This window comes from Prinia subflava, chromosome 2, assembly GCF_021018805.1.
Source record: "Prinia subflava isolate CZ2003 ecotype Zambia chromosome 2, Cam_Psub_1.2, whole genome shotgun sequence".
NCBI lineage: Eukaryota > Metazoa > Chordata > Aves > Passeriformes > Cisticolidae > Prinia > Prinia subflava.
The window spans coordinates 68,090,652-68,109,946 of NC_086248.1; the positions used below are offsets into that span (position 1 = coordinate 68,090,652).

General features: G+C 37.2%; 1 protein-coding gene across 1 annotated transcript in view; it reads right to left on the reverse strand.

Moving 5' to 3' along the window:
• The window catches only part of FMN2 (formin 2), a 154,474-nt gene that overhangs the window by 100,116 nt on the left and 35,063 nt on the right, over positions 1-19,295 (reverse strand). Inside the window, exons 5-6 of the mRNA XM_063390397.1 lie at positions 3,349-5,168; positions 2,167-2,311 (exon numbers count right to left, since the gene is read on the reverse strand). Coding sequence (XP_063246467.1) covers positions 2,167-2,311; positions 3,349-5,168 — 1,965 coding nt within the window. The remainder of the gene's footprint in view (positions 1-2,166; positions 2,312-3,348; positions 5,169-19,295) is intronic.

The window sequence follows — 19,295 nt, forward strand, 5'->3', positions numbered from 1 at the left end:
AAGTCAGTAACCACTTAAACAGCACTTGGTGCTCCCTGTAAAAAACATACTTGTGGAATTACAGCCGTGCTTTCCCCAGATAACTGTTTCTTCTCCTAAACATGGACAGACTTCATTATCCAAGTGTTTACTGCGGTGTAAATTAAGAGAATTTTAAAAATGAAGTCCTGCATTCCAAATTGCTGAGAGGGTATAAGTAGAATATATTTGTGAAGCTGTTCTGTTTCAATTGTCTTATGGTAGTACTCTGAAAACCCTAACTGGATTCTCACACGAGTATTTAACTTCGACATCTGCAATAAATGATAGCTCTAACCATAGTTCCAATGAAAGCCTGTTTATCTGTTTAGTCAATCTTTTCTCCCCAGATTCTACAATTCAACAAGCCAGACTTCTCTATTAGGCAATTTCTTTTTATTTTTGGGAGCAGTACATTTGTTTGATTATCAGAGGAAGAGAAACAGAATTCTCTTCTGTGAATTAAGGTGGCTCACAGGAATGTTTGTCCTAGGTACAGCAACTACGTTGATTGCCGTAAACTTCTGTGTGGAAATTTCTGTCAGAAAAAGTTTTCTTTTCAAAGAATTTAAGAACAATCAGTCATTTTAATTTAGCTTTTGCTATATATTTTTTTTAATTTACTGACAACATACCTAAATTTATGGCATTGCAACAAAAATGAGTATTTAGCATTAAAACCCACATCTAATGTTTATTCATAATCACTGTCTGTTTTTAAGCTCTCTTTATGTTACAGAAGTAAATAGTCATGCTTTCTACTCTGTTGACAGATTTTCATCATCAAATGTTATGAAATGTGCAGGGACACACAGCATCACTTTTGCATTCCTTTTTTTACTTCAACTATGATGGTAATTAAGCTAAGAATAACCACTAAAAACTGGCTTTTTCTAGGAGGAAAGACGAGCAAAGATCTTGCACTTTAGAGATTTATTGCAGGACAGCAAGATAGCAAGAGAAGCTTACATTTCCTCCCAACCCAGTTTGTACAGCCTGGTGCAGCACAGTGGTAGGTGTGTTTACACTATCCTTCCCATCCATCCAGAGAAAGGTTTTACCCAACACCTTGGGATAATCATCCCAACTTTATTACTGATTCTGTTGCCTGCTGCAAGCTTTGTTGTCAGCACAGTAAAGCACCTGACCAAAATGTGTCTATGGGGCAAGATCTCCAGAACCAAGAGGTGAAGAACTAACAGGTCACATTCAGATATAAAGTCTGGTGAGCGGAGATTTTAGAGTTCCACTTTGGATCTTGTGTGGAATAAAGTTTTGTACAGCGCTAACCTGCATGTCAAAAGTTGATGGAAAGAACTGCCTAGCTTTGAATTGAGTACAGGAACATGAAACCAAGATAAAACAAGAACTTTAACTGCTTTTTAGGAACCCACAGAAGACCATCCCCCTCTCTGACCTGAATGTTTAACTGCAAATTATTTAGCATACCACCACAATCTGATTTTTACACAGATACCAAGATTACAGCCAAACAGTCATGTAAACATTCAGATTCAATTATTTTACTCTGAGGTTTAAACTGATGCATTTTAAAGTATTTCCCCCATTTTTTATTATATTGAACACCATTCTGTCTCAAGAAACTGGTTTGATTCATGTTGGATTTTTCCCAGCTGTGCTTGTCATTTATTGTCTATATAAACTTCATATTCTTTATATACATAAACACAACACAAACTTAAAACCATTCTGATTGGTATAACACTAGGAATTAGATTCTGAAGCATAATTTTTCTCTGAAGTCATGGTACTTCATATGCAACTCATTATTTAATGTATAAAATTAATCAGAATAATATATATACTACTCCTTGCACATCTGCAGTCAATTTCAAAGCATCATATATGCACCTAATTATTTTAATATTATTTTTGTTAAAGTGGATAAAGCAAAGATATTTTTAAGAAAATACATACTTGAAAAGCAATTCATGAAAAAAGCAATCTTCAGCCTTTAACATGTACAGCTTTGAAATCCATCCTACATTCTCTCCTTTTCTTATTTTTCTATAGTGTGTATTTATATATGGTAACAATTCTACACTATAATTCATCTCAGCTGCATGCAAAAATCTGTCTTTATGTAAAAAACAGCCTAGAAAAATTTGAAATTAAATGAGTACTCACTTGTTTAGTCTTTGTTTTTGTAATGGTGTCCGAAATGGGTTTCTTCCTCTCTTTAACAGCTGTTTTAGAAAACAGTTCTTCAAACTCATGATAATCTATGGAAGGCTCTTCAATTTTTTCCCACACAAGTGAAGCACTAGAATCTCTAAAGTTAAGCAAAAGACCTATGTAGGGCAATGTCAAACTAAATAAGATCATAAATGGAGGAATTAAAAAAATAAAATAGCAGCACTTTAAGAGTTGTTGCCTAAATTCTACTAGCAGCATTTTGATAAGAACTACTGTTGATTCTTCCTCATACTTTGGGGTTTTCTTCTTTTTTTCACATGTGATATGATCAGGTTTATTTACATTCACCCACTCTACATGCATTGAAATAAAAATAGGCTGTATACAGGCTATAAAACATACAGTCATGGACAGGAAGAGAAGTAGAAATAGACAGTTATTTGCAGACCACCTGTGCGACAGTGCAAGAACTTGAAAAGAAAGAAGAAATTCATCATTAAATAACAGCGGATGGGTTTTATAATTACTACTCAGAGATACAAGGAAAATATTTGTAAGGGAACTTTTTTCATGACCAGTAAGGATCTTTTACAAACAAATACCCTAAAAAACATCAACAACTGAATTCAAGTCATCAAAGTAAGGGCTATCAGAAACACTTTATGCAAATAAATTGCAGACTGAATCTGAGTCTGCTGAGTATACAAGGTGAAAAAAAAAAGTATTTCTAAGTCACTGAAGGATAAGGAAAGAGAAGGATAGAATGTGTTCAGCATACATTTATCTAGAAGGAAGACACAACCAAAACTTGCAAGCTGCTCCAGAGACCAATGCCACTTGGAAATTTAAGGGGAATCACAAATACGACTTCTGAAAAACATTTCAGGGAACGCTTGGTGGCATGCCATCACCCCTGGATTTCTGATCTACATGTGATATGTAGCCCCAAAGGACCCTGCAAACACTACCATGGAAGAGCTTCCACGTGCAAATAACTTTTGCTCATTTTCAAGAAAACGGGCACCCCATTTACGTATCCAACTACACATGAAATTCTGTTTCCACCGATGCTCTCGCAAAGACCTACCGAGCAGGAAAGACTTTTGCTAATGACAAGTGATACTATCAAGACAGCCATAAAGCAAAACCACTCTAAACAACTCCATGACTTACCTTTTACTGTGGAGCTGAATTCTTGTCCAGTAAAGAGGCTTCATTGGCCGAGAAGGCTCTATCACATGTTTCCTGCTCCCTTTCTCCTGATTCATTCCCATTGCAAACAAACCAGATGGTAACGGAGGAGGAAGAAAACCCTGTGGGACTGCTGGGTAGCTGCCACCCTGAACTGGTGCTGGAAGGGGTGGTGCACTTCCAGGCAATGGTGGTGGGGCAGGAGGAGGCATCCCCAACCCTGGCAAAGGAGGGGGTGGTGGGGGGACACCAGCACCAGGCAGAGGAGGTGGAGGGGGCACACCCAGACCAGGCAGAGGTGGTGGAGGGGGAACACCCACACCAGGCAGAGGTGGTGGAGGGGGAACATCCACACCAGGCAGAGGTGGTGGAGGGGGAACACCCACACCAGGCAGAGGAGGTGGAGGGGGCACACCCACACCAGGCAGAGGTGGTGGAGGGGGCACACCCACACCAGGCAGAGGAGGTGGAGGGGGCACACCCACACCAGGCAGAGGTGGTGGAGGGGGCACACCCACACCAGGCAGAGGTGGTGGAGGGGGCACACCCACACCAGGCAGAGGTGGTGGAGGGGGAACACCCACACCAGGCAGAGGTGGTGGAGGGGGAACACCCACACCAGGCAGAGGAGGTGGAGGGGGAACACCCACACCAGGCAGGGGTGGTGGTGGTGGAGGAGGGGGTGGAATGCCCCCTCCAGGCAGAGGTGGGGGAGGCGGTGGCACCCCTGCTCCAGGAAGTGGTGGTGCTGGGGGTGGCAATCCCAAGCCGGGCAGAGGAGGAGGAGGAGGTGGAGGAGGGACGCCAGCTCCAGGTAAAGGTGGTGGTGGAGGGGGAGGCGGGATACCCCAGCCAGGCAGAGGAGATGAAACTGCTGCTCCAGGCAAAGGTGGTGGAAGAGGTGGTGGAGGGAATCCAGGACATGAGAGGGGAGGAGCAGGAGGCAGCATCGTTATCTCGCCAGTTGGCAAATGTGGAGGAGGAGGGAGAGGTGACATCATGGCACCTGGGAAAGAGTGGTCCAGGTGTGTCACTGCTGAGACAGCAGAAGAAGGGAGTCCTGAACCAGGTAGGGGTGGTGGCAGTGGTAATCCTGCCATAGACATGGGAGTAACAAAGGAATGGCCATGTGCTCCAGACAGGGGGACAGCCTGTTCAGTCGCTGGCAGTGATGGAGGAATGCTACATGTGGGCTCTGGGGGCAAGGAAGGGGGATGTTCACTACAAGTTACATCTACAGTACTTAGAGGCTGATGGGAAACTTGCATTTCAGTCCCTCCTTCAAGTGCAAGGGACAAATCAGCTTTGGGTCCTGGAAGAGGTGACTGCGGTATACTCTGTACTGATTGGCTTGCATCCAGTGGCACTGAGATTAGCTTCGGTGACAGAATTAAGGAGATTTCAGAACAAAATGTGGGCTGTAGTTCTAGAGCTGGCAATTTCTGAGTAGGCCCTTCACTTTTGCCCCCTTCTAAGTGCGGTGGTGGGGGTGGTTGTGGCAGTGGACTGGCTGAAGGCATTGTGAGTGTTAAATAATCCTCTGTTGGTGACGTTTGTACAGATCTCGCCTGTGACACAGTCCTGGGTGTGGTCTCCTCTTCATTCCTTTGAAGAGTCACACTGCTGAGTTCCCCAGAGTCTGCACGAGCGTGCTCATTTTCCTGTTCCCTCCCAGCAGTCTGTACCTCTGCAGCAGGAAACTGTTTCTCTAGTTCTGCAATTTTTGTCCTCAGATCCTCTATAGTTTGCTCAAGTTGCTGGATGACACTGGCACGCTCCTCAGATTTTGCCTCAAAACCATCCTTCCAAAGAAAACAAATAATAAGCTCAAAAGAGGGTAACATTCATCACCATATAAAATTAAATTTAGATCATGAATACTAGTATTCAAGAGATTCAAAAATAAGCTAGTTATGTCAAGGCTTTAAAGAGTGAGGAATCATTTTGGCTAGCTACATTTTAAGTGGAAGAAGACAGTTTAGGAAAATTACTTACTTCAGTAGGACACTACCTTCATCAGTACAAGCATATTTTAGACTGTGATTACACTTGTCAAAAGCAGAAATCAGTAGCAACCCCTCCCTCCCTGCAAATATCCTGACCAAGAAAACAACCAATCACTGAGGCACGAGCGTTTGCCTACACGTGAATATGAAGACATGGGGGTGGCAGGGCTCAACATTACTTTAATTCTATTAATTAAAAAAATGTTAAGCATTTCTTTAAAGTCTGTTACCATGCATAACAGACTCAACCTAGTATTGACCACTGCATTTCAATATACACCTTAAAGATACAACACAGATCAGGAATGCAGACCGCTACAAATGCTATCTTTTGGAAAGCAGCTAAATCTCAGAACAGAATAATGCTTTTCTCCAGACAACAAGGCTAGGGAAGAAAAGAAGCAAGTAAAAACTAAGGGAGAACTTCCATCCTGCCCCAAATTTATAACTCCTCTGCCAAGTGACAGACTGTGATAGGAAAGATTCCTGCCTGGAATGGTTATTCTGTATTTGACAGGTTTCACATTTTTTATCTCTTTCTCTAAAGCATCTGATCCTGCCTGCTGTAGACCGAGTAGAGGAACCATTAACCTTAAAGGCGTATTAATTCCTACATTTTAAAATAAATACCTGTAACAAACTATACTAAATGTAATGGGTGCTTTTATCCAAACCTGCCAGTAGAAGTGCCTGTTGTGCATATTCAGGATTGATGAACAGGAGATAGACATGACCTTACAACAAAAAATCATCTATTAAAAAAATATTATTTTCTAGCTGCACACATTTACTTTTTAGTACTTTTGTTTTCTCTTTCAACTTAAAAAAAAAATCAGCCAGCTCTCTTAAATACATATTTAGTTGAATTAAGTTGATCATGCAACAGGTTTCACAGGTGGTTACAGCAAAACTTGTTTAGTGCCTTTTTATTCCCTTTTACCAAACCATATGCATCTCAGATGAGACCAGATAGACTTGCTTAATAGGAAATATTTCAAATATTCAGAATATGGGTTTTGTAAAGAAGCCTACAAATAAACATACAATGCTTGATATACCAATTGCCTTGATTTGTTTCAGTAAAACATTTTTCTTATCTTTTGGCACATGAAATTTCTAAAAGTATATTTTTTTCTGGAAAAGAAAGTTATAGCTTCCAGTGGGGCATTATTAATAAAATATAATATTGAATAATACTTCAAAAAATGCTTCTGCACAGAATTGGTTTTCAGACATAAAATTTCAATTTCTTATCTATCTTAAAATTTCTTGGTTGTCCTAAAGCAATCCCAGAACTAAAACAGCAACAACATTTAAACCAATTATTGTTTGATTTTGAAGTACCATTATCCAAAATCTTACAATCTCTTAGATTGTTTGAACTTTCTGGAACAGCAGTTTAAACCAGCCAAAGGTTATGTATTACAACCAGGTCTTCCTGCCACAGGTTGATGAAAAATGTAAAACAGAGAAAGGAACATAGAAAAATGGATAGTGAAGGAATTAACACAGACATAATAACAAACAGCATAATAAGAAGGAAAAAAGGCATTTCCACTACAAATTACTCATGGTGCTTCAGTCCATTCAGTTTCCTTTAATAACTAAATACTTCATAGCAGCAACAGTTTTGCTGAAGAATTTCTTAATAAAGGAGGAATACAAAATTGTTTATCCCTTTGTTTTATCTGCTCTTATCCCCCTACCAGCCATCTGCAAATACAATAAGGCCTATCAGTTCTTCAAAAGGCAACACTATCAGAGGAAATATGTTGCTAGGACTATTAAGGCAACACAGAGTTTTCAGCTGAGATCAAAGGCAGTTTCCCCAGACTGTAATTCTCCTAAGCTCCCATTTTACACTCTAAGAACACTCCACAAGGGCTATATTTATAAGAGATACAGTAAATTCATTTCTGCCATAAACAAACTGCGGCCAACAGGATTAAGCACAATATTCAATGGCTCTGAAGAGAGTTGCCTTAAAAATGGCTGATCTCAGAACAGTTCACTGTTTTAAATACTCTGCTACTCACAAGATTAGATTCAACTTTTAACAAGAAAAAGAACCAATTCTTGAATACTGTAATTCTACATTAGCTGCAAGAAAAATCTAGAATTCCCTGTTCTACAAGAAAATTTACCCTGCAGATAATGATATTTCTTTCAAGAGAAGAACTATTTTTTAAAGCTTTTAAAAATGAGCAATCCAGTGAGATGAATTAGCAATTAAGACAAGAAATGAAAATGTACTGATGGATTAAAGGGGCTGTTTAACCATGCCCTAAGAAGCAGTGTTTCTGCTATCCTCGAGTTACAGCATTTCAAGCAAGCTGGTGATTTCCTATCATGTTATACCTAACAATCACCAGCATATCCAGGTTTTCATAGAAACAGCATTTGTATGAACAAACAAGACTTTGATGTGAATGAAGAGATATTTATCCAGAGGATATGATGTACTTAAATTTATTTGGTCTAAAAAACAAGGAAACCAAAAGCAAAACAAAACACAGCCCCCAGTATTTATGTGTTTCAGTAATTATTTTAGGCAGAGGTATTTTTCACTTAGACTTTTAAGATGCCCTCAGAGCAGTTTAATTGGATTTTTGCCTTAGTCCTAGTTTAAAGTCGACCTCTAGATCTGAAAGGGCTTATCAAACAAATGCAAACCACAGAATGCTTCCACTATCCTCAACAAAGAAGGAAATCAAAACTATATAATTCCAATCAGAAATGAAAATTCTACTATTTCCTTAGAGAATAAACAAGAGAATACTTATTTTTTCATACATGTCAAAGATGGTCAAAAGCTATTGACAAGGACCAGAAGACTGAGATTAAAAAACCTACACATAATGAAAGAAAGTTTCATTTTCAATCCAGGGGACAATTCCACAGCAGAAACCTATGGGGTTTAAAAGAGATATGAAGAAACTCTGTCTTGCCTAGAGTTCTTACCCAGGACCCAGGTACTGTGGAACAGTCTTCTTTCTGTAAAGAAAGAAAGAAAGAAAGGTGGGAGCTTAACCCTTGCTTTATCCTGGTGGCTTGAGTATGAAAGAGTGAGCAGGAAAAAACATTTCAGAGGTGTGTGGCTATAGAACAGTGCCCAGCATTTCTCAAACAGGCTGTATATGTTCCATGTGCAATGAATTGGATGCTCAATCTGGGAATGATCTCTTTGGGTTGCACTGATAGGATTGTTTGTACACGGATCTGGAAATGTTTGCTTTACTGGCTAAAGGTTGTACACTTGGATCTGCTCATGTACATTACATACAATTCATTCCAATCTTGTCATGTTTTCCACATGTGCATTTCAGATGTCCAGCTTAAAGCTGATCTGTATGGATAGAATATGTCCAGGATCTTCAAACATGTAAAAGATCAGATTGCAGCTACCTCCTGCTACAGAGTTGACAACTTAGTTTCTCAGACAAGTGACTGAAACCTAAAGACCCCCATCTGTAAAAATTAGCCCTACTCTCTCTGTATATACAGACATAGATGTATATGTGTCTGTATATTTGTCTATATGTTTCTATCTCAGCTTTCATTCACATTCACTTTTTTCATATGCATTAAGAACAAAATAATATATATTTTTTAAAATAAACATAATGACAGTTCTTATTAGTAATTTAGGCATATTTGAAAAATAAAGACATATTACAGTTTAGTTTTAGAAGTTAATACCTTATACTATTACAAATCAAAAAGCTGCATCAGCAGTTTGATAATTTTCAGCAATTTGTCACTTCGTGTCATTTCCTCTCAGGATGGAATTTGTATTTAGATGATAGAATTATATTTGCTTTGATATCTTTTTTTATTATTATTTTTTCAAGCCAAAAAACTTGAGTTTTTCTCTGCATCACAATTCATGAATCAGAGTCTATGCTGTTACCTAGTTGCAAGAACACACAGGAAATAGAAGCATACAGTTAAACAGGATTAAGATGGCAAAATAAGGCCCCTCAGGTCTTCTAGTAAGTGTGCCTGGGAGCACTTGATGGTACTAGCAGTGCACAGGAACTTGGAAGGATGCTCTTTCCAACTGCTCTGTTAATAAATGCCTCTTTTTTACGCGAAGTGAAACATTTTTGAACGCGCACGCTCACCGAATGGCACAAAGTAGAGCCACAGTTAGAATTTAATTCAGTCAGAGAAATGTGATCTCTATTCAGGTTTCTCTCTTTAAAGCTGTCTCATTTTCAAAGCTACTTCTTGCAACTGCAGATCAACCTTAAGAAAAGGAGACACAACATTTAACAGGCATTTTTAGTGCTACAGTAATTGGCAAATGAGACGTACTGGTGGAGATTTGACTTGCATTCAAAAAAAATAGCATCCATCTAATTAATTCTCACATTTCACTTAATGTCAAGGCCCATTGCAGCATTTTATTTTTACAGCAGTAGAAGTTGAGTCAAAAGTTGGCAAACTTGCCAATAGCACTAGAGAGAATTGCTGAAGAACTAGAATTAGTACTCGATACTAGTTTCTTCCTCAGACCACCTGATGAAATCTTTTTGAGAGAAGCTTTTACTATTCTGAAGCTGCACATATGGGAACAAGGGGTACATGTTTTCACCATAGTCCATTTTTTCTTCCTACAGCTGCAAGGAAACAATGCAGAGTTCCTCAGTACAGCAATGAACAAGCAAGCCCTGAAACAAAAACTGTAGTCCACTGCCCTGCCCGAGGTCACAAAACTTATCTGGTGTGAGCTGCTCTGCCAGTCTGACACATCACAGCAGATGGATTACACCAGTCCACACTGTGATGGCAATGGACTAGGCAGCTCTTCCTGTCCTAAAGAGCTGGGACATGTCTAATCAGCCTAGTGGGTTTGTAATAACCTATCATGTGTGACAAAAACCCCCCCAAACCATTACATGCAGAGATCGATAATTATTGAAATTCAAATAGTTCAAACAAACAAACACAGAATCAACAGGGAACATACACCTTTGAAGAAAGATGCATGCATTGCAAATGCTGACTTGGAAAGCTGGAAATCAGAGGAAAAAAGAGCTTAGTTTCTTGAAGTTCCTTATCACTGAGCTAAGCATATTTCAGAGGATAAGATCTCAGTTCTTTACAGTATCCATTTTAATGAATAATCAACTCGAGATACATCAAAGATTGAAAGAGTTTTCTCTCATTAAGGTGTAACTCTTAAACTTGGTTGGAAAACAACCTTAGGTTATCCCCAAGTTTTACTACAGTAGAAACCTCAAAAGAATTTTTGTAGACTCCAGACAAGACAAGATAAAATCTTACAGAACCACTGGCCACCCTAGGAGATGCATAGGAGTCAAATTTAATTACTGTAGTATTACATAGTATTACTTAAAACCTTCACAAATAACACTTGTGGAAGCTTAACTCTTGCTTTATCCTGGTGGCTTGAGTATGAAAGAGTGAGCAGGAAAAAAAAAATACACAGAGAGGTGTGTGGCTATAGAACAGCCCTCAGCATTTCTCAAACAGGCTGTGCATGTTCCACGTGCAATAAGCAATATCCTGACTATCCAGGCTGAAAAGCCAAACAAAAAGTCCCTCTCAAATCTTGAAGGTTTCAGTTCTGGCCTAGATGAAATTTCATTATTAGAGAAGCATGAAATACTACAGCAATAAATAAGACTTCCAAAAGGGTTTGCCTATCCACATAGCTTAATTTAGCTCAGAAATTCATTTAAGTGTTCTATCATTCATCCAGTGGAGAACAAGTATGTAAATGAGACTGGGTATTGAAAGAAAAGTTGAACTTTGTTAATTTAATATAACCTTCTGTTACCTGTTTTGGGTATCTTATTTATTGTGCTGTGGATTGCAAAGAGACTGCTAGTGCAGATGAAACGATAACTAGAACCTAGCCACTTATGTTAGCAGCCACCTTAAAAGTCACAGATTTCCTTAAAAGTTGGGATAAAAACTGTCTGAATTTATTTTCTCCTCAATATTAGATTGCTTACTGAAATGCCTAACACATGATGAATTGCTTCCTTTCTTCTGTCACCTGTGTTTCTTCTAAAGTATTTCAACTATGATACTGAAGTGTTTGGTTAGTTTTCCCATGTATCCAGGCCAAGGCAACAATTCATCTCTTTCTGTTAAAACATAAAATCTGGCGTACTTTCAACATGATTGCACTGACATATTGGAGAAAGGTGTTAAACTTTTTCACACCAGACTTTCCCTGATTTTCAATTCCCCTTGAAACCGACCAGCAATCTGGAAAGCAGTCATTGTGCAAACTAATGCTATTGTTATTTTTGTGCACTTTATGTACAACAATTGTAAGCTTTTATGCTAGAAATAACAACATGGATTCCATGAGCTAAAATGTGAACATTAATGGTTTAAATTTGAAGGGCTTGGAACTCCTTTAGTCTCTAGGAGGGCAGATCAAGAAAGGTAATGATTTTCCAGATGAACTTTGCCACATCCTGATAAGCAACTGTCCAGACTATGACACTTCTACACAGTACTTGCCCTTTTCATCCAAGGGTTCAGCCAGACCACAAAATGGGAGGTTCACATGTTGCTTTTGTCTTAGGCTTCCAGCAGGGAGTAAGCAGCAAAAAATATCCACAGTAAGAATAAATCTTTTTAGATACTCTGAAGCATGAGCCTACTACTCACAACAGAACAGGTCTGGAGAAATGGAATGAGAGCCTTCACAAATGCATCCGTGAACATGCTGAAGGCAGGGGCCTGAAAGTCTCTCATCTTCTTTAACTCTTTAAAAGTGTGAAAGCTATATTAAAAACAAAGCTGTATCACTTTGAGTGAAAGAACCTTAAAAAAAGTCAATCAAAATCAAGTCATCAAAAATGAGCTTTAGGTATTGAGAAGTTTCTGGTATCACTGACATTAGAAAAAAACCAATTTGTATATCTAGAAAAATTTGAATAGTCATAAATAACAATTATACATTCTAGAATATGAGAGTTAGTTTTTATGAAGCTTTGGGCTTGTTCTCTAAAGAACAAATACAAAGAAGAAAAGGTATTCAAAATACAGAAAAGGAAAAAAAGTGATTTTACTGCTTTTATTTATACCAACTTAAGACGGAAAATGTAATGATAACTTTTGATCTAAATGTAAGTAGAAGATAAACTGGTTACTCTGTCTTGTATCTAAAGAGAAGAAACTATTCTTAGCCTTACTTTAAAGTTCTCATTCAAGTTTAGCAGTATATAATTGTCATTTATTTATTTTTTGTTGTTTTTAATTTTTGGGGGGTATTTCAAAGTTAAATGAATATTTATGTTTACTAAGAAAAGCATTTCTTATCTCCCTTCTACATAGAGGATCCTGTGGAAAATCTCAGGATCTACACCACTAAAAGGTAGCACCTGATATTTAATGCCAAGAGAAATACAAGAAGAACTTGAAACAGTTCTCACTTTTGAGTGGAGGAGGTCTCTCAAGTAGTTTAAGTCCACTTGCCAAATGAAATGTCCTGCTAGGAATGTCACAAGAAGTTTTCTTTCCACATACTGATATGTACACACACACACACAGAGACTTACACACAAACACTTTTTCTAACTGCTTTCCTGTATTTCATGTAATTCCTTCAGCTGTTCTCTTCAATTTCTATGGAATTCTTTTTAAAAAAACTTGAAAAGTACATACTATAGTACCAAAAATATTCTACATAATCCAAGCATAAGATGTTACCACTGAACAAACAAAATCTCTGTTCTCACTACTCTCCAAAAGGGAGAGGGAAATTGAGGGAAATTTCATATGTTAATAATGGAACTTACAGTGCAAATCATATTTTGATATAAAAGGAGTTTGCGGATTTTCATCTGAAACAAGATTTCTGATTTAGAGAATTTAAGAAAAAAAATGTATTATAACAATTAATGAATATAGCTCATAATTTTGCTCTAGCCAAGAATGCACAGATGTCATGAAAGCTACCTCAATTTATCTATTTTCATGAACAAAACCGGTGAGCAGTCAGAGGAGGAGTGAACAAATGAAACAGAATTTTCAATAAGTATATAGCTATCATGCATTTCCATTAACTGCTCCCTAAGGGAAGTTACAGTACTCTGCTATTATTTTACAAGAAACTCACTGTAAAAGGCAAGAGAAGAAATATATTAATGCTTAGAATCAAACACAGACAGAAAAGTGATAATTCTTTCTGTACAGTCCCTATCCCATAGTTCTCCTTTTTCAAGAATGAAAGTCTCTCACATTACAGCCAAAGATTAAGTATTACCAAATTAATCTCATTAAAATAAATTATTTTCCCAGTTTTAGTCTCATTCTTCTCTTTCCCCCACCAATTATTGCCCAAACGCTAAGGCTGGTCCTACATTTCCAAGAATTTTTACCTAAAATGACAAAACCCCCGTCTTTGTGGAAACATAGTCAGAATGGAAAAAGGAGAATGCCTATTATGATTAAGGGATGCAAACTCTGTATTATTACTATTCTTGTTGTTATTATTATTAATATACATTCTCATAAAAGTCTGTGGTTAAGAAGCTGTGAAATGCAATTAATCACAAGAACTCGACCCATAGTTTCTTGAGAATTTTAATCAATGCCTGAAAGGACTTGAATTAGGAGTAACTCACAGGAAATACAGGGTTTTAGAACACACATTTTCATCTCTTTTAGCTGTTATCAAAACAATGCATCAGATACAGAGCAACACTTACCCTTTTACCACTAACTAGTAGGCAAAGCAGGAAATACATATTAGCATTACCTCATCCCCACACTCAGAGATGAGCAAAGTCCTGAGAAAAACCACCAAACATCTAAGCTAATCTTGCTTGGGGGAGGGTGTTTGTGGAAAAGGTTTGTGCATTATGACCTCCTAATGCCCACTCAACCCTGAGCCGTGCTATGATTTTTATGTGTTTCAGACCTATGGCTGTCTCAATGAAAGTGCAAAAACAGAATAAAGAACCTTTGAAACTAAAATGAGAACAGAAGTAAAACTTCATTGTGACATTAACATTCAGCACACAGATTAGAAAAAAGTCTCACCATGACTAGGAGGAAGAGTGCAAAAATGTGTTATTATAACTCCACTGAAAATAATAAAATGTATTGTTTCTTTTAAAGAGGCAAACACTGCCTTCAAGCAAATTAACAGAAGCCTATCCAAGTATTGTGAAGTCTGGATATAATGCAAAACACTAATGTTTGTTCTGAGAATTAACTGCTTACATTTTTCTACCACACAGGCATGACATTCTATACTCCTGTATTTTCATTTAAATATGTAGTCTGTGATTTGTGTTCCATATATATGCCAATTAACTATGTCTGACACGATTTTTTCCCTTTTATTTTTTTAAACTTCTGCCTCATCAGAACTAAATAGAAAATGGGTTCGTGATTGTGGTTGAAGAAAAAATTTCATCTGCAACTGCATATTAACTCTTTATTTAAATGATGGTAATTCATTGATAATTTTTTAATTATTACTTCAAAGGCAGTCATGCAGAAGGCTGGTAGACCAAACCAGCCTTTCTTTTCTTTCAGGGTTAAACCCCTCCCCCCCCCCACAAAACAACAACAACAAAACACTCACAAAAAACAACCAAAGAAAACTACTTAATGGTGACAGAAGAGTGCTTTCTAAATATTTAGTGTTTTGAGGGGTGGGGAGAGTGGAGGATCTGCTTTGAGAGATGCTCAGATTGCTATATCTTGGTTAGAATAAACAAAGTAAGTGTATGTACATTCTAAAGGCTAACTTATTAATTAGCAGAAAGGTGCTCCTTTGGCCAGGACAAAAAAATAAATAAAATTCCCGCTGTGGGGTGTCTGCAGGACCGCCCGGGAATGACTCCCAAGCGCCTTGCAGTGGATTGAAAAATACTTAGCTGCCATCTAGTGGCTGAGTAGGCAGATCTTGTCAGGATGTCCTTCAGACTCTCTAAATAAGTAGTTCTTCCCTCGTTTCTAATATTTCTGTTTGTCTTCTCATCCTTCTTTCATGGCCTAAGAAACCCCAACAGTATCAGATGACAGTATTTAATTATAAAGTGGCTATTAGCCACGTAGGAAGGAGCACAGACCAGAACAGACAGTCTTTACTTAAGCTATAATAAGGTCTTAATTCAGAGAATCTTACTTCATATTTCTAAAAGTTTAGTTAATTTACCTGCTACAGTTTTAGGAAATAAAACATCTGTTTGTGCTTTTAAGGCTTTCAAAAACAAACAAGCAGAAAAATAAACCTGGAAATGGCAGCATGTTTGACCCAGAATGTAACTTCTATTATTAAGAATCTAAGAATTCCATCAATAAAACTTGAAACTTCCGCATAAAAATTATGTTTCATGAACATAAAAGACTTGATTTGTACTTCACTTGCCCTGAAGTTACACAAAGTTAAATTCCCCTTTAATGCCTGAGCAAAATGCTCTGCATTTCAGCAGTTCCTGTGACCCTGGCAATGAAGTCTTCTGCCAGGTCTGTATCACCTCATTTCCTACAAACTTTGTTTCCTATCTGTACATTTCTGACAAAACGTCATTTTCTCTGAATGCTAACAAGAAAAAAACTACCTATCTACACTATCTATACTTCCTAAAATTCATTTGCTTAAAGTTAAGATACCCCAATTCTAACACTGGACCTACAATTAGAATTATAACTCCCTCCACATCACATATTAAAAATCCGGGTTTGTATCTTGCAAGATAAAAAACCCAGATACATACTTCTGATTTTTTTAAACTTTTTGTTTTCTGAAATTTGGGGATGCTAGCATGATTTTGCAGAAAGTTTACATCGGTACAGTTCCTAAAAGAAGATACACATTTCTATTCACTATCATTTGATTCACATGGAAGCATCCAAAAATATTTCCTTCTTTCACAATCCTTTATTTCCTCAATGAGACAAATGTATATAGTAGATCCTTTAGAATATGTCACATTTTTTTTGGTTGGCTTTTTTTTTACCCAAGTATGTAATTTATTTTCCCTGCTGCAATCTAAGACTCTGGAAGACACATCTTTGTAGGAAAAGGATTGTTTTAGAGTAACTGTTCATTGCTTCCTCAAGCCTTCTCTTGCCCCTTACAAAAAGTAACCTGTCAAATAGCAACAGGATGGAAAGGGAATGGCACTTTTTCACAGGTGTTTTCTTAATAAATATCTCAAGAAAGAACATGCAGTATCAGAGAGTGTGAAAAGTGCCACAGAACTGTTTGTGAACCAACAGAGGAAGAGTTCACAGTTTTCCTCAGGTTCCTGTTGAAGCCAGTGGTTCACTTCTCTTGTCTATGGTTAGTCTATGTGCTGATAAAAACCATGTAATACCAAAATAAAACAGGTTTTATACCAGACTACAAGTGTCATAACACTTCTAAAGCAGGTTTATAAAATCTCCCCTTTTTAAAAAATCTTCTTTTTTATTTCACTATTTCATACTAATCTGTCATCTACCTTCTTTATCCTACCTTCATCTATAAAGAATAACCTCTGAAATTTCTTTTAAGAGAGATTTTTGGGCAGCATGCATGTTTCTGATACAAATTCTAGTGGTGACATTTTATAATAATGAAAAGTAAATTCCAGCCCCACCAATGTTTTATACTTTCTAAGCAGACTGATTATATATCTATCTTAAAGGATTTCAGAACCTTTTTCCTTGTATTCCTAAGTGTCAAAATTGGAACATTTCCAATATCACTAAGCTATTACCCTAAGGAATTATAATAAGTCATAGTCAAAAACTAGCATAAGAAAGGTCCCTGCTGAGAGACAAGTTACCAGTAAAGTGGGATGGTTAGGAATATTCTAAAGATACTCTCCATGAGTCTGTTTTTATAAAGCAAAAATTATCTTCAAGGTGGCAGAACCTGGCTTGTAATTTAGTTTTTTAAGACTAGCATTGTTTCCCTATGATACTGCTGGAAAGTGCACCAATAGATTATGCAGTAGAAACCTGTCTTCAGCACCTCAGAACTGCCAAAATTTGGTCTGGCTTTTAGTACCAGTGGGAGTACTCGGAATTCCAAAAAGGCATATAATTTTGACTGAGGAGTTTTTTTGTTGGGTAAAATGTGGTGAACCAAACCAAACAAAGACCGAAACATTATGAGCATAATAATTTTTTGATGAAAAGCTTTTCTGATGTAAATATAGTTTAAATAATCAGTGCAAACTGCCTTATAACCAAACTGTTAGAGACTACAACAGTCTGGCAAAACCTCCTCTCTTCTGAGGTGGGATTACAGGGACCAGGCATGAGGTGGCATGAAGTATATTCATTATATGTAGATGCTCATAATTAAATAACTGTAATAAGGGCTTTGTTTGTAAAATTGTGTGGTCCACGGAATAGATTCTCGTCACAAATGATCAAAAATAGAAATTTAAAATAATTTCATAATATGGTGTGTAAGACAATGCTTTTAAGTGCCTTTCAAACAAGTTTATGTTTCTGGCTCTGTGATGTCCCACTAGTAACCAAAGCCTAGTTTACATGTACTCATTTTATAATTAAAGGATCCTTTCTTTTCTCCATCTTTTTGCTAAGAATCTATTTCTATCTATCATGTAAACAACATCAAGCTACTCTGAAATGTGAGTTAAAATGTAAGGAAAATTGTGAGAATAATATGAAAGATCAGGGTTACAAACAGAACAGAAACTGGTTCTTGCATGAAGCATAGCTGTCAAATTTAAAGATTAGGTTTGAAGCTGGAGTTTCTAAATTAGGGCACCCAATTTTTCTCTTCTTCTTTCATTAGAGAAATTAAGCCTAACAAAACTTTCTCTGTTCATACAGGGCAGACTGAGCAGACATCGTTGCTATTTGGCATTTCAAAACCACGACTTGAAATGGCTGCCAATTTTTCTTATTTTTCAACTGCTTAACAATTCCTGTACTAAAAGCAAGCACACCCCCACATACTCATTTTTTTAGCTGTAATTTTGAAAAAAAAAAAAAGTATTTTGGACTCAAAAAATACCCTTAAAAAAACTTTCAGAAATCATTCTGTAAAGCATGCTGATAATATCTAATATTGTAAAGATAAGGAAATGGAGAGGATATGTATGAACAAGCCCCTTCAAGTGACATGAAAATATAGAATCAAGGCTCTATTACTTGTGACTTTAATTTAAAATTATTTTGATACTTTTAGTTAAATGTTTATCATAACTGAGATAATTAGCACATCAGTACATCATGTTACAACTGTGTTCTGGCCAATAATCTTCATTTATATTAGTGGTATGTGGGAAATGTCTTTTCCCAGAGAAAGGAGAGGGAAGAAGTCTGAGAGAAGACTTAGCTGATAAATTCAAATTTTAAACTAGAGCTCTCTTTAATTTATGAAGGAAAAAGAAAAAGAGAAAAGTCACCTGGCTAGGCTAACTTCAACCAGTGCTTCCTTTTTTCAGAAATTAAAACTGTAGACAACAAAAGAGGGTAGATCGCTAATAGAAACATGTTCATCACTTTAAAAATGTACAAATAACACCAAGAACGATCTCACTGCAGTAAAGGATTTACCTACAGACATGATGGCCATTCTACTTTCTCGATGCTTTTGTAGACTACAGTTAAACACTGATGGATAAGTAGAATGTGCTTGACTGCTTGGGACACTACAGAAATAATTTAAACATATACACTTTATCCATATACAGTTCCTCAAAAGGAAAAAACCTCCACTCTGATTTTTAAAATCAACCAGTATGATGACGACATAATACAGCAAATATTTGAGATGACTTTCTGCAAGTGAGGTGATGGTTAGCTCTGCAGGCCATTGATGAATAATAGTATAGAATGGAAGAATTTCGTGCAAGTGCCATCAGAGATCACCATGAAGTTCGAGGGATGGGGATCTCCTAAACACTAGCAAATGGAATTTAGCAATTGGACAACACACTAGACTAGTTTTAA